The sequence below is a fragment of the Anomalospiza imberbis genome, chromosome 5 (assembly GCF_031753505.1).
Source record: "Anomalospiza imberbis isolate Cuckoo-Finch-1a 21T00152 chromosome 5, ASM3175350v1, whole genome shotgun sequence".
Classification (NCBI taxonomy): Eukaryota; Metazoa; Chordata; class Aves; order Passeriformes; family Viduidae; genus Anomalospiza; species Anomalospiza imberbis.
In genome coordinates this window covers 65,988,189-66,003,734 of record NC_089685.1, presented here as the reverse complement: position 1 = coordinate 66,003,734, position 15,546 = coordinate 65,988,189, and the positions used below count along the sequence as shown (strand labels likewise).

At 34.4% G+C, this 15,546-nt stretch overlaps 1 protein-coding gene across 3 annotated transcripts in view; it reads left to right on the top strand.

The window, feature by feature from the left end:
- Positions 1–15,546, top strand: part of CFAP54 (cilia and flagella associated protein 54) — a 100,701-nt gene that overhangs the window by 73,169 nt on the left and 11,986 nt on the right. For all 3 annotated transcript variants that reach the window (XM_068191677.1, XM_068191676.1, XM_068191678.1), the window contains 10 exons: positions 4,353–4,455; positions 5,855–5,993; positions 6,924–7,081; positions 7,277–7,462; positions 8,684–8,810; positions 9,132–9,284; positions 10,307–10,415; positions 12,938–13,043; positions 13,780–13,869; positions 14,388–14,529. In XM_068191677.1, coding sequence (XP_068047778.1) covers positions 4,353–4,455; positions 5,855–5,993; positions 6,924–7,081; positions 7,277–7,462; positions 8,684–8,810; positions 9,132–9,284; positions 10,307–10,415; positions 12,938–13,043; positions 13,780–13,869; positions 14,388–14,529 — 1,313 coding nt within the window. The remainder of the gene's footprint in view (positions 1–4,352; positions 4,456–5,854; positions 5,994–6,923; positions 7,082–7,276; positions 7,463–8,683; positions 8,811–9,131; positions 9,285–10,306; positions 10,416–12,937; positions 13,044–13,779; positions 13,870–14,387; positions 14,530–15,546) is intronic.

The following is a 15,546-nucleotide window of genomic DNA, read 5'->3' as shown; positions in this document are numbered from 1 at the left end:
AATACATTAACTCTTTAAATTCCAAGCATTGCTTTGGTCTTTTACCTAGGAGAATTTGTCTGCCTGTAATTTCATATTAATTTGTGTAAAAAGGATGTTAGTTTAACAATGCATGATAATTTTATCAGTGTGAAGCTCTTTTTATCTCATCTTTTATTAGAGGGCAAAATCTTTGGGCGTACAAATTGCTAACTACAGATGGAGCATAGTGCAGTGTAGCACCATCACCTGCCAGACTAGATTGAGATTTGGTACAATGGAATCAGTATTTATAATGTTTGTTAGGTCTAATCTAACCAAACACACCAGAATTGCTACAATAAATCTTATAGCACAGTAAGCATTAAAAAAAAAAAAATTAACCCTTTCTTTATTGTTGAAATAGTGATGAAGATTGCTGATGAAGTGGTAGGTGGCTGGTCAGGCCAATAGATAAATCAGTCTCAGTGGTTTTTTTTACCCAATTAAAAAATTGTTTATTCTGTTATAAAACAAGCCACCTTCCTTCTCTCAGCTCTCTTAGCTGAATAAACACTCTCAAAATCAATACCTTTTAAATAGCACAATTTCTTTTGCATTGTTGTGGTACATCAATAAAGATTAACAAGGATAGGAGCTTCACAGTACTGTATAGCCTATTGAACTGAAAATAGTAACGGTCTGCAGTGTGGTCTTTCCCCCAGGTTTTGTGTATGTTATTTTAAAAGAAAGCAGTTTCCCAAAAATTCAGATACTAGGAATGTAATAATTTAGCAATAATATCATTAGGGAAGATGCAAAGTAAGAATTTTTGTTATTTGTGGACATTCCTCATCATGAAATAGAGATCTATTGTAGTGCTTTTTGAATTAGATTAATTTACTATAAATTGTCAAGGAGAAATCCACCAGTTGCTGACAGTCACCTCATCATACTTTTGAGTACCCTGAATTTATAATAAAGTCAGTAGACTAGTAATCAAGGAGCAGTATGCACACTTGAGAAATATTGTGTGTGTAATCTTAGCTTGATACTAGGCTAGGTATAATCTACATTAGTAGAGTCCTGTCTCAGACGTTCTCACCCTGCTGAACTGGTTCCAGTGTATGCAAGACATTTCAATGCAGGACCCTTCATTTTGCCATGCAGTTTATATCCTTGACAGTAGTTTCTCTGTTGGTTCATAACTTGTCTTGGATTGAAGAAACTTTTTTAGAATATCGAGGATTTCAATGGATGTCAAGCATTGTATAGATCACTTTTTGCGACTTTCAAATTTTTGATGGTTGTTTGTTTAGTGGGTCTTATATACTGATAGTGGTCAGTATCAGGGAAAAAAAACATCAAAAATCAGAAATAAACTAAGAGTTTGGGGTTTTTTCAACCTATTTTGCAGTTTTATTGCACTGCCATGGAAGCTGCTGATATGTCTACCTCAGATACAAATGAAACATTTCTTCAGACAGCTGAATGTTTCCTGCCTGCCAGCCTAGAAATCAAACTTTGCATGATATTACAGAAATTCATCTTTTTTTTTTCCTTTGGCAAAATGACCTAGTGGTGAAATTGTTATAGTCAGCTGTACTTTCCTATTTTGATCATCTTGTCACTTTCTGATTCAGCTGATAAAAGGATGTGTATTTTGTCAAGGGAAATATATAGACACATCACTCTTGTTGACAGCAGAAGAGGGTCACAAAAATTTCATCAAGGGAAGCTTCTGCATTACAAGCTTCTGTCTTGCAAAAAAATGTATGCTTCAGAATAACTTTATGTATAGGACTAATCTCATTGATCTCAAGGAGAGTACTTACATGGTGTCTGTCCTATAAATGTGAACTTTTTAATTACCCAAATGTGTGCTTCTCTGCTTATGTGAATAAATTGTGACTTAAAACAAGGCATATATTAATCTTTGGGCTTGTGGTCCATATTTTACTTAAGAAATTTACGTGTAAGCATGTAGGTAAAAATAGCCTCATTTTCAATATGCTAAATGTTGACAAGAGCAGTTAACTCAAGGCAGTGGTGCTGAGGAATTTAGGTTTGTATTTGTTAATAACCTGTATATACTCTTAGGTGCTGTACCTTCTCCAAGGTGAACTATAGCATCTCAAGCAATGTTTTAAGAAAAGTCAGATTTTGCTGTAATTTTAACTTTGATGCCTTGGTTTCAGGGGAGAACTCCTAAAAAAAGCAGTTGGGATACATCATTGCATTATACTTTTTACCTTTTTCTGTTAGCTTTTATAAGCAAATCCTGTTTCACCTTTTCCGTTGTTAGAGAGAAACCCAACATCAAATTCAACATAGATTTATTCTGTTTTCATTTTGTTGAATAAAACTGAGGTAAAGGGATGATGAAGGAGATTCATGAGGATTGAATTCTGAAAGGTAAAAGCCGAGATATTAACGGCTTTGGTTCTCATTGTTACTTTGGGGAATATTTGTGCTGAATTGGTGCAATCCATCCAGATCTGCATCACAAAAACAGCAAGGAAGATAGAATCAGAAATGACAGAAAGACTCCAACTGCTCTCTTATCTTAACAGGAGGTTATCCATCCTGTGGTTATACATATGTTGACGGAATAATGCGTGTAATTTAGAAGGAGTTCAGCTCTTGTTCAGAATTCTTTGTGCAAGATCTTTGCCTTTGCAGCCATTAGTCAAGAACATCTCAAAAGCAGTAAATTCACACAGATCCTGAATCTCTCTTGCATTAAAAGATCTTTGCACTGTTCTGGCAGTGTAAAAAGGACTTTAAGGTGTTAATAATTATTTTCTATTTTTTTATGTGCTTCATAGCAGCCAGTCTTTATGTAAAGAGTGTCTATGTAAAAAAACAGCATAGATAAGAACATTGGTTATACATTTTTAACAATTAACCTGCTGAAAAAAATCTTTTAAGTAGTGAGCTAGGCATACTCTTTGGTAGCTTAGAATTATTAGAAAAATATTTCTGTGAGCAGAGAACATGTAGAATTGTAAAAAAATTCCAAATAAGCAACCCCCAAAACCAACTCAAAAATGTTTTAGAGAAGATGTATGAAAGAAAACAGACATAGAGGAAAATGTGCAACTGGAAGAAACCAATACAAAGAGACATTGATTTTGGCAGTTCTCAGAATATTTTGAGTAGTGTGTTCTCTGGACAACAATTCCTAGTATGAAAAAGGTCTTCTGTCTATGATGGCTTTGCAGATGTCTTCATATCATGAAATAATTGTATTCACAAAGTCTGCTGCTGTAGATGTACATTTTTGTACATATAATGAAAATGGAACATTATCTGAGGGTATCTGAGTGCTTATAAAGACAGCAAAAAAAGAAAAAAATCCCAGTAGTTCGTATTTTAAGAAATGTGACAATATTTTGAGATCTAAGTCCATCATTTTTTGACACATAGGGTTGAATGCTGCTCCAGTCCTAATGGTGTCTGTATCTTTCAAAGGTGCTGTTCAGAGTGAACTCCAGAAAAGAATTTAGGATATGGGGCGGGGAGTACAATAGATGCAATGTCCTGTTATTTCTTACTGATGAGGTTTTGCCTCATCACCTTGGTGGTGTTTACTAAGATCCTGTGAGTATTTGACCTTGTGGATTTAACAAAAGGATTAATGCATAGCCCGGAAATTTTTTAAGGATAAAGGTATTAATCTTAGTTGTGGATGATATAGAACTCTCCTAATATATCTTGTAATTTTCAGTGCTTTTGCATCTTCTAATTTCTAAGAACTCATCCCCGAAGACAGATATGCCATGGTTGGTCTTGATCTACTGATTCGACTAGATCTAAAAGTTGGACTTGACAATCTTAGAGGTCTTTGCCAGCCAAAATGATTCTATGATTCTGTGTGTAACTGGAAATTATAATGGAGTTCTGTTTTGATTGCTCCAACAGAATATATTTGAGCTTATATGCTATTGATAGAATAATAGAATAATTGAGCTCATCAAGTCCAACCATCAACCCAGCCTCACCACCTAAACCACTAAACCCATAAATGTGACCCCTGAACCACTACATTTAATCACCCGGATCCAGATGTCTCTTAAGCTCCTCCAGGCATGGGGACTCACCACATACCTGGGCAACCTATTCCCATGCCTGACCACCCTAACAGTGAAATATTATCAGGTTATGTCTGTTACTGGCAAAACTTGTTCTCTTACTGCTCTTTTGGCATTTTCATAATGCAGTGCCTACAAATTCCGAAAATAGTCTGAGTGTAATAATATTTTACTGAAGAAAAAATTGGTAACTGGTAATTTACATCTCTGGCATAGTAAAGAATGAAGTATCTATTTTAATAAAATGATAAAGTGGCAAATATAATTAGTATTTTTAAATAATATTGCTCTGTACCACAGTGTTGCTTTGGCTTTCTCTGCAATTCGACTTCTCCAAGATGCAAAAGTTTTTAGCACGGGCGTAGCAAATTTTCAGGAAGAAGAGAATGAAAGGGAATGTTTGGTATGTGTGGATATTTGTTTTAAACTTATCTTTCTTTGTATATGAATCTTTCTTGCATTAAGTATTGAGCAATTTTCATAATATTAGAATAAAGCAGTCATTTGTATTATGTGGTTACCATTAACCTGGGAAAAAATGATCTTTGACATGCTTCGGGTACCTGCTTGCTTATGGTGTGCTCAATGTCTCTGTAATCATCATTATAAATTATATGAGGTTAGGAATTACAGTTTTTATTTCTATTATTCTCAAATGGCAGCACTGAAAATCTTCTTTTGTTTAAAACCTCTCAAACAAAAAGGAAGGGAAAAATAGCTATCAGTTGAAAATCTTGTATTATTTACTTAAAGTATTTTAGATTTTCTGATTGAAAACTGAATTCTCTTTCAAAGACCCAGATGGACTATTTTACATCATTGCTATGTTCCCCATGGAGCAAGATTTCAGCTGACTTCTGTTGTCCAACACACAGGGATTCTGACCTCTGCTTTGGAAAGCCTGTTGGTCACACCACACAGTCACTCTTGAGTGCACAGTGAGTTAAATTGACTCACACAGACAAGCAACACTGTTTGTCTTGCATAGCAGGAGCTTCTGTCTCTCTGCACTTGCTCCTCTCTTTTCTTAGGATAGTCCTGTAGTCAGTAACTGAGCTATAGATATTTTTTTCCTCGTTTGCATCAATGCAAATCAGTCATGATGATTTTCTGTATAAGTAAAATGCAGGTGGTGCATTGTCCAGAGATTGCTTGCTGAAACAAGTAGTAGAACATAGAGTGTAGAATTTTAGTCATAGAAAGAGTTTTTATATATGAAGAGTTTAATATATGAAGAGAGCACAAGGAGTTGAGCTGAGAATTCTCACAAACACTTGTGGATTACATTACACTACTACATTACTACATTACTACTTACATTACTACATTACACTAATATTTGTTTCTAAACAGCAGAAACACAAAAAACTAGAAATCAAAACCTAAAAATTTCTTTGTAGTCATTACTGAGGTACCAGAAACAGATACTGATTCTGCTCTAAAATTAGACTTTTATGTGCCTTAGAAGTTTGTGTAGTGTTCCTGTTTGAGTGGAATAAAATCCAAACTCTGAATTATTCTTCATAACAAATATAGTATATAGATATATTTATGGAGTCTCACATAAAAAGTGGCTTGCTATTCAATGCTTAAAATTATTTTATATATATTAAAATTTAAATATTAAATGGCCTTCTGCTATTAAAAATATGTATCTAATAGTAAAATAAATTTCTGTTTAGAATGTTACTATTATTTGTAATATATTTGTAATAATTTAACAAGGCTGCCCTAGTGCCTTGTTTTTAGTGAAGTATGGTACTCAGATAATAATATTTTTCTTGCTTTTGGGACTTAATTAGGACTCCACCATGGAAGGTGTTTCATTCCCTCCCCGTGTAACAGCACAAGGGCATGTGAATGTACATTTGTGGCTGAGGTGTCGAGCAATGTTGGTGACTGCACTCGTGACACAGATACATGGTGTTGGTGATATGAAAGGTACTACACTTTTTTGCTTTAGGTTCTGGGATTAAAATGGGCAAATGAGCCTATACAGACACAATTCTTATTAATAGTTTAAAAATACTAACATTAAGTCTGTGGCTGTATTATCACTGCACAATTATTTGTATTAAATTAATCCAATCCAATAAGGAAAATATATTTATGAGCACATTCTCTCCTAGAACATGAAAACAGAAAGTATTATATTAATTTTCATTTAATGGTCATTATCTTTTGAAAATTGTGTCTAAAAGTTTCAAATGTTCTCGTGTAATTAAGAAAGTATGGTTGTTTTAAAAAGCGCTGTTGCTGAGTACTTCTGGTTTTAAAAATCTCAAAATATGTTTTGCTTTTTCTATCTCCAATAAATAAAATATCCCTACATAGCTCCTAAAAATGTTCCAGGTAATAACAGAGGATAAAATGTTCCAGGATTTAACAGAGATATTGAAAAATACATTTTTTGAAGTTTGGATATGAATAAAATGTTTTTCATTCCTTGGATCTATGAACATCTCTGATGCTCACTTAAGTACCAAAATCAGTCTTAAGTCTGTTGCCAAACTCTTACTTAATAAATTCTGGTTAATTTCTGTGCAGACTGTTACTATTTTGCAATTTTAACTAAAATCAGGTTTTTGGATAAGTAGAACAGATCTAAAATACCTTAATTATGTTAGTGGCTTGCATAAAAAGCATGCATTTGGATGAACTTACACCTAGTTCTGTTTAGAAACTAAGCCATTTTTCTTTCTTTTAAAAGTAAATTTGACACACAGTTGATGAAATGGTACATGTACAATGTGGAATTCAAAATGTCATATTTTCTGTAACTTTTTGGTGTAGAAATACTTAAGAATGGCAGAACACACAATAAAGTCTTTTCTATTGCATTTTTACTATTCATATGTTCTCTTCTTTTAGGAAATGATGTGGCTGAGCGCAGAAGTGTGATAAAAGAAGTAATATTAGAGGCAGAAGCCTTTGGTGATATTGAGACTCAGGCTGAAATGATGGTGCAAGCTGCTATTCTTGACCTGCAAGAAAAACGTCCTGTGGCAGACATTAAACTTCTTTTGCAGGTTTGAACACAAAGGAAAAAATGCTTGCTTTTCTTTGATGAATATTTTGTGTAGTCAGAACAGCTGATGGCAGCATTAAATAAGTTTGAAATAGTGCCTCTAAAATAGATTTTTTTTTCACTTTTTGTGCTTTGTCCTCATAAATAGACAGGAATATAGTTATGACTCTGGTTTATGTTGTCTGTGTCCAAACAGAATATCATTGGTTTACTCCAAGAGGATACATTTATTTCCCTGCCAGCTTCTTTGATTCTTGTGAAAAGTATGCTTCTACTGGCAGACATACTGCCACTGCAAATAGTAGAAGACTCAGAACAATCCTCTTCTGCAGTGGAACCATTAAACTTACTTGTTCTGGCACATGAGCTTACCATTAAAGCAGTGAGTACATGATGGTGCATTTCCAAATCCTTCCAACAGCCTTAATTATTTCTTCTGGAAGCTATTTTATCAGTTATTAAGAAGGGCTACTCCTAGTAACTGATCACTTCAGTTTTAAATTCATTAGAATAGTGCAAAGAAGTCATTCATCTTACCAAACTCTTTATCCATACTCATAATGCATGTTCACGTGTGAAGTCTGGTGTTTTCACAGAATTTAAAAATATTGAATAGTTGCAAAATACACATCCAGATGTTAAAAAAGGAATAGGCAGTTTGACTTCTAAAGAGATGCAGAACACTCACTTTTCCCATTTGGAATGATGGACATGTTCATACTCAACACCTCAGGGAGAATGTAGATCTCATTAAATTCCTAACTCTTAAGCATCCAAGAACTTAGCTTTGTGTCTTAGAATAATTTGAATCAGGATAATATATTTAAAATAGCATGATATTTTAGGTTAATGGATTGTTACAATTGATATGAAGAAATAATTTCCATGTAAAAATTTAAATATGTAATTTAAAAAATAAATCTAAAGACATGAACTTTGTGAGAGCAGTAAACTATTTACCTATTTGGGATCCAAAAATAGTTAGGCATTTTTATCTGAACTTGGTACAGGTCATAGAGGAAAGTTTTTAGATCAAACTCTTTCCTCATATTTTCTAAAATAGAAGTTGAATCCATTGAATTATTTATTTCCCTAAGTAATAAAGAATCATGTGAATCACTTCAGACTCAAACTTCTAACTGTGAGACTTGCTAACCTTCAAGTGACTTGACACTTTACAATGTCTCCCCATTGTCTTAGCTCCATGAATGAAAGGTTTGACTGACTCCTACATGCTAATTTATTTTTCTTTTCCGGCCTTTGCTGGATGTCAGATTTCTTTGTAGAAATGACAGTTTCTTTCCAGGGCTTTGGTTACTTGTGAGATCTATTACTAAAAGACTGATTTTAGGGAGTTTTCTTTTAAAAACCAAGGCCTAACATTACTAAATTCAATGAAAAGTTCATTAAAATTGTTTGTTTGCATCACAAGACTCTTCTGCAAGACAAGTACACACTAAAGTAAAGGATTTCAGGAATATTGAATCCTTTTCTAGTGCTCTTTTCAAGACACTTCAGTTTCGCAATACCTAACTTACTTTTTCAAACTGCAATTTAATTTGCTGTCTGCAACTTGATTTTACTAAGCATGCTCTTTTCATAGATTTTTGATTGTGGTGAACCCATTGAATGGCAAGGAGAAGACAGTACATTGACTTGCCTGGTCTTACCCACAAAGAATATCTACCTGCCACATATTAACTTGCTAGCCCAAGTCAAAATGAAAATTGGTAAGAAAAACACAATTCATTATTATTTTTAAATTCTAGTTCATTTTCACTCTTATTTTATGAATGGGTTGATTGGTGTATCTTGGGCTTCTTTTGAGTGGTCTAGGTAAACCTCGATGGTATCATACAATAGTGAAACACTTTTATAGCTTTGTATTTATATCCATGAATCACTTGAATTTTTGAGAATTGAATTGCAGCAGTAAATATGTAGCAGCAATTTCTTCTAAGGAATCAGCTTATTTTTTGCATAAATTGGTGGTCTGCTAAATAATATACAAAGAACTGCTTTTTTGTTTTGTTTTTTTTTTTTTCCTTTAGGACACACATTAGCTGAAAAAGTAGCTTCTACAGCTGCAAGACATCCCTTGCAATGGCTACATGCTCTCAGGCATTTAGAATCAGCATTGAATCTTTGCAGAGCATCTGCAACCAAAAAATTAGATATGGAAGCTGAACTTCTTTTTCAGATAGGTAAATCAACCCCTATTTTTACATCCCAAGTGCCATCCTAGGCAATGTTGTGCATGGTATCTCTTAAAATGGAGACATTTTACTGTAAAACTAGAATAAGTTTGGACATTTCTCACTGTCTCTAGATGCAGATCTCTCTCCTGTGTTTAGTACCACATCACAGAAGTTCAGGATACATTATTCTACAAATAATTTAAAAACTGAATTAGAACTACTTTCATCTGTATGTTATCAGGGATCCAAAGGCATGGCCAACAAGATTAAGAATATTATGTTTTGCATCAGGAAGTGTTGATTTGTGAGGATCCCAGCCAGAAAGACAATAAAGACTCTAATGTATCTCTTAGAATGCCATTTTTGGAGTTAACATTATAAAAGAAAAATGTGACAGTGTAAATAACCTATTACTGCAGAGGCTAAGAGCTCCAAGTTGTGCAGTATTGAATGTGCTTCCAGTCAGGGTGTAGCACAACATGCAAATCCTGTCCGTGAAAAAGTTGACTCATTTTGGTCTTTTAGCTGTTCTTGAGAGAAAACAATGCTATTCATTATTTCTACTGTCAAACAAAAAGCATGTTCACATAAGAACCTCTTGCTTCACTTTTACAGAAAGGTACAGAGAAGATGCTGCCAACAGATTCTTCTGTTACAGCAAGCTGGCTGGGTTTATCCTGTAGGATGTGACCAGCACAACATGGGCCTGAGGGCTACATGATGTGTGCAGCACAGGCCTGTGCCTGCTCACTGACTCCCCATATACAGTGCTCTGCTAGTTGGGATCAGGAAATGTTAGGGGTCATTACGATTCCCAAGTTCGGTACTTTCAGCTACTCTATGAAGAGAATTGTTATACAAGCATTGTGCATTACCTTTTAAACAAACTGGAAAAGGTCTTGCTTAACAGGAGGAGAATAGATAATGTATTGTGTTGTTTAACTTTTCTGGAGGGAAAAACTGATTGGGTGGGTCTTACAGAAGAAAAATTATTAACATCTTGAAAATCTACTTTCTGTATTTCTAAGGTAAGGTAGAACGCCAGATAACTGAAACAGGCAATAACAAGTCGTCTCAAGCTGTTGAAACCCTGTTGGAAGCTATTAAGCTCAGCCAGCAACATGATCAAAAATATGAGTAAGAATCTAGCTATATAACTTTGAAAAGAATTTAAATCATACATGAATATAATTTTTAAACAGTTTTTGAGATTTGGTCTGGAAGTTCTATTATGGAGTATCTTTTATGTTTTAGAGAGTTTTATTTCAACAGAGAAGAGCTAGTGGATATTTATCCTCTTATTTAAAACAAATGATAACATTTAAAAGCATTTTTTAATGCTCCATGAAAGTTACAGCTTTCTGTTCTATTTCCAAATTTGTGCCCTATCTGTCAACACTGAGAACAAAGCTATCAATTAAACAGGAGGTTATTCATATTTCAGAAGATGAGCTGTGGTCTGCCTCCCTCCAGATAACAGAAATTCAGCTTGAAAAGGTTACCAGACAGAAACAGTTAGAAGAGCGGAGGCAGAAGGAGCGTAGGAAATGTGTTTGTAACAGATATCAGGACAGTGACTTTGGCATTAGTTATCAGCCTAGAAGATGCCTGAAGAGCTGAGCCAAGACAGCCAATAAATTCTGTCAAGCAGCTCTGATACATTGGACTTTAGTTTTTTTGATTCTTGACCAGTCTAAATGAATAATGTGCCACATCTAGTTAGAGACAGTGTAAAAGGCAGCAATTTACCTTGCTTGTTTGGGTATTCTGTTACTTAAGTTAATGAACCAGAACTCTGAATGTAGAAGTAGTAGCATAGTAATAAACCTGAACAAGCAGCCAGCATGATGGAAGATGGTGCAGAAATGGACTGTGGTGAAGTTTTGCAAGTTTAATTTGCTACACTCTCATTTAATTTGCTGCCATCTTTCTAAAAGAATGTACGGCGACATCAATGGACCATGGCTTTCTTGTTTTAGAGAACTTAACATCCTGCTCACATTCATACAAGCCCTGCGATATTTGTGGTATTATTGAATTAAAGTTGTTTCTTGATGTCGCACATCCTTTTTTGTTAGCAAGACTAGAAATTTAACTAAATTGTTGCCAACCAAATGTAGAATTTGCTATCTTGTCAGCTAGTTTGCTCAATCTTTAACTGTGCAGTACTCTGACTTTTGTATTTTGCTTTACACAAATTGTTCTAAAGCTGGAATTTATTGTAGTATATAAACAACCAACTCTGTGCAGTATGTATCTGTCCAGAATAGGAACTATGTGAGCAGGAGTTTGTTGCTATGCTTGGGGAAGTTAATTCATAAGTCAGATCTGAAGAAATCTGCAGAGCCAGGAGGAATCTGCATAAGAAGACTGTTATAAACCTATAGGGAATAGAAACGTTGGGGAAGTTCTCCAGGTACAGTGATTTTCAGCAGGTTGAGGGGAGTAATTCTGCCCCTCTGCTCTGATATGATGAAATCCCTCCTGGAGTACTGCACCTAGCTCTGGACTTCTCAGCACGGGAAAGACATGAACTTGTTGGAGTGGATCCAGTGGAGCACCACATAAATTATGAGCGGCTGGAACACCTGTCCTGAGAGAAAAGGCTGAGAGAATTGGAATTTTTAGCCTGGAGGAGAGAGGCTTCCAGGGAGACATTTTGGCAGCCTTTCAGTACTTGAAGGGGGCTTATAGGATGGAGATAGAGTTTCTAATAGTGCTTGTAGTGATAGGACAATGGGTAATGGTTTTAAACCAGAAGAGGGTAGATTCAGACTAGATATTAGGAAGAAATTTTTTACAATGGTGATTCACTGGAATAGATTTCCCAGAGAGGTGGTAAATTCCCTGTACCTCAAAACATTTAAGATAAGGTTGAATGGAGCTCTGAGAAACCTGATCTGGTTGAAGATGTCCTTGCTCCTTGCAGGGGAGTGGGACTAGATGACCTTTAAAGGCCCTTTCCAATCCAAACCATTCTATGATTCTATGATTTTTGCTTAATTTACAATACTACTGTAAAAATCACTTGAAAGAGAAGTAGACATAGGAGGAGAGTGGGAATAGGTGAGCACTGTCAGAAGATGTGAAATGTTCTGGTACAGATCTCAAAACCATGAAGGTTCCTCATCTGTGCCCAGTTAGGAAACAAAAGTCTGGTTTGGTCACTGTGGGTATTTTTGCTGATACGCTGTGGGTATTTATTCTTGGGAGAGTTTGACTGAGGACCCAATTTGATTGATATCCAAATTCAGCTACCTATGTTTCAGGGAAACCAGGGCAACGGAAAAATGCCTCACCTTGAGCAAAGAAGACAAACAGTACAGGAAGATCACTTCTCTTGCAGAATTAGGGTTTTCTTACTAAAAATTTGCAATTTATTTATGGAATATTTGTTTCAAATAATGAAAATTATATTTGATGTACTGTTAAATCAAGGTGTTATTTGTTAAGCACACCATAGGGATGTTTTAGACTCACATGACTTTAAAACAGGATCCCATGGATTTCTGAAACAAGTTACACTTAAAATGGATTATGGGGGCTGGATGAATGATTTATTTGGTAAGGTATTTAGCTAGTCTTATGCAGGAGTCAGATTGTATCACTGTAGTGCTTACTTTGGTAGTAAAGCTGATTATTTTGTGTGTTTCTTACAGGTTAATAAGACGGTCATACCTTGAAATAGCACTATCATATTTGTATTTTGCTGAAAATAAAGAGAATGAATCACAGTCAGATGAGTTGGTGCCTTCCAAATCAAGTGTATGTTTTCTATCTTTTGGGCAGTGGCCTCTTCAAAACAGGAAATATAAATTGTGCACCTTACCATATTATTACTTGCAGTGACTTTTACATCATACTGATTCTGAAAGTCCTCCTGGAAAAATCACAAAAGAAATCATGTAATAGAATTTGATCTTGTTTGATGTTATCTCTCATGTTTATTACATTGAATGATGATATTTTAAACATTTTTTCTATAAAAAATAGGAAGACACAGAACCAATAGTGTTCTCATTTCCTATTATGTACAAATTAATTTGTATCTTGGAAAATGCACTTACCATTCAAACCCGTTTTCTTAAATACTAACTTTATCAGATTTCAATTTTTCTATACAAATATGAATTACAGCATGAGAAATATAAGTGTCTTTAACCACATGAAAGTTCCTACAAGCCATAGGTGGAAAGCAAAATGTGTAACATTAGAGAAAAGAGGTAATTAGAAGTCAAAAAATGGAATAGATAGCAACACTGTATACAGTAGTGACCATAGTATAAACTGCTCTGGGAACTTTTTCCAGGAGCAGCCAATAAGTATGTTCTGGAAACTTTTTTCATTTTTAGCAATTAATCCATGGATTTAAATTCAATGCCAATTTTTACATCTTACAAATAAAACAATTTATAAGTTAGAGGACTTTCTTGTATGTTTAGAATATGTTTTACTGTAATATATTTAGAATCCTGATTATGTACTGGTATATAATTTTTAGACCTGTTCTGGAGATTGGTCTTCTGAGGAGGCTATGAAATCAGAAGTCTACAAAGCACAAGCCTGGATTGCAATAAGAGCAGCTACACAGGTTAGTGCAATATTTTGAAGAGGTAATTTTTTGTTTTTACATTTCATCTTAGTCTACTTACACAAGAAATAAGGCAATGCAAACAAGAGTGTTAAGGTTTCCTGAAATTTCTGGCACAGGTCTTGTTTAATAAAATTAAAATGGGCACTGAGTAATGAATTTAATCTCTCTTGGACAGATATGACTCTACTTACCTTAACTTTGATTCAGTGCAAATAAAATGGCACATGACCTGATATGTTTGCACATGTATTTGACATGTGGACAGACATAGGTGGCATCTAGATGACCATATCTGGTTTGAAATCACTGTGTAGTAATTAAGCTGTCAGCAGTAATGATTTATTTCAATATAATGTGTACCTTATGTCAGAAAGAAATAGAATATTTTCCTAGCTTTTAAAAATATAGTATGTTTAATAATTAATTTTTTGTCCTCATCTTACTACTCTAAGATATTAAAATCTGTATAAATTTTGTAGTGAATGAGTCCCGAATAAAAGAAATGTTATTTTTAGGTCAGTGAAGCTGTGATTGCTTCTCAGCTGTTAATTGGACTGAAGAGTGTTAAAGAACAGAACATGAAGGATGAAGTGCAACAAAAAATCCCAGAATTTGCTTCTATGGATCTTTTTTCTTCATACAGAGATTTCATATCCGGTATTCTTTTATACCTAGTAATATCAGAAAAATAAATAATAAGCTATATATGCCATGTCATCTAGCAATACATTTAATATCTAGTTTTAATAAATGAAAAATTATATATCGGTTTTGGAAAGTAAAAACAAAAGTTTCATCATATAGCAATACAAAATATTAAGTAGAGACCTCATGAGTCTTTAAATATCAGCCTGTGCATGTGTTCAATATGTTAAGAAAAATTCATTGTTTGCATACTGTGGCTCAGAAAGACAGAGTTCTCATACTGCCATAATTTTGGCTGGTCCTTTGTTACAGGACTTCCACAGACATATAAAGTAGATATTGGCCTCCTTATCAGTCATCACTGTTTTTTGTTTTTTCCCAAACATTGACTTATAACTGATGTTTTTCCCTAGATATATTAGCTTTCCCTTGGAGAGTTTCAGTTTTACTCTTGATCTTGCAAAGATATGTTGGTGTTGAATAGCTTTTCTCCCTGCATCATTCCCCAAAAAACGCAACCCAACCAACGAAATAAAAACAAAACCACAAACAAAACCCACCAAAACTAACAAACTCAAACTCTTGCAAAGTTTCCTGCCTGTGTACTGTATTCTAAAAGTCAGCCAGTAGAAGAAAATTTTCACTGTCTTTCCAATCCAATGGATTATTATTTAGATATGCTTTCACTACCTTGACAGAACATTGCCTGATTTATTTCTAAATTCTGAATTTATTTTTCAGCTAAAGGAGTTGATGAAATGGAATTTTTTGATCTAAAAAAAACCCCAGCAGTGAAACTAGGAATTCTGAGATAATGACTGCTAGATGTTATATAAACACGAAGACAAAATATTAATGTTTATTTTTAAGCTAGGAGCCATTAATTTAGTGATAAAATTTTGGTTCAGTGACTTAATTTCAATCATCCCAAGTGACTGAAAAAGTCTGAATTGCTCTGCTTGATAGGTGCTGGCAAAGCTGAGCCATGTCTGCATACTGTACAGTGTTTACACATATGTGTTTTGATTG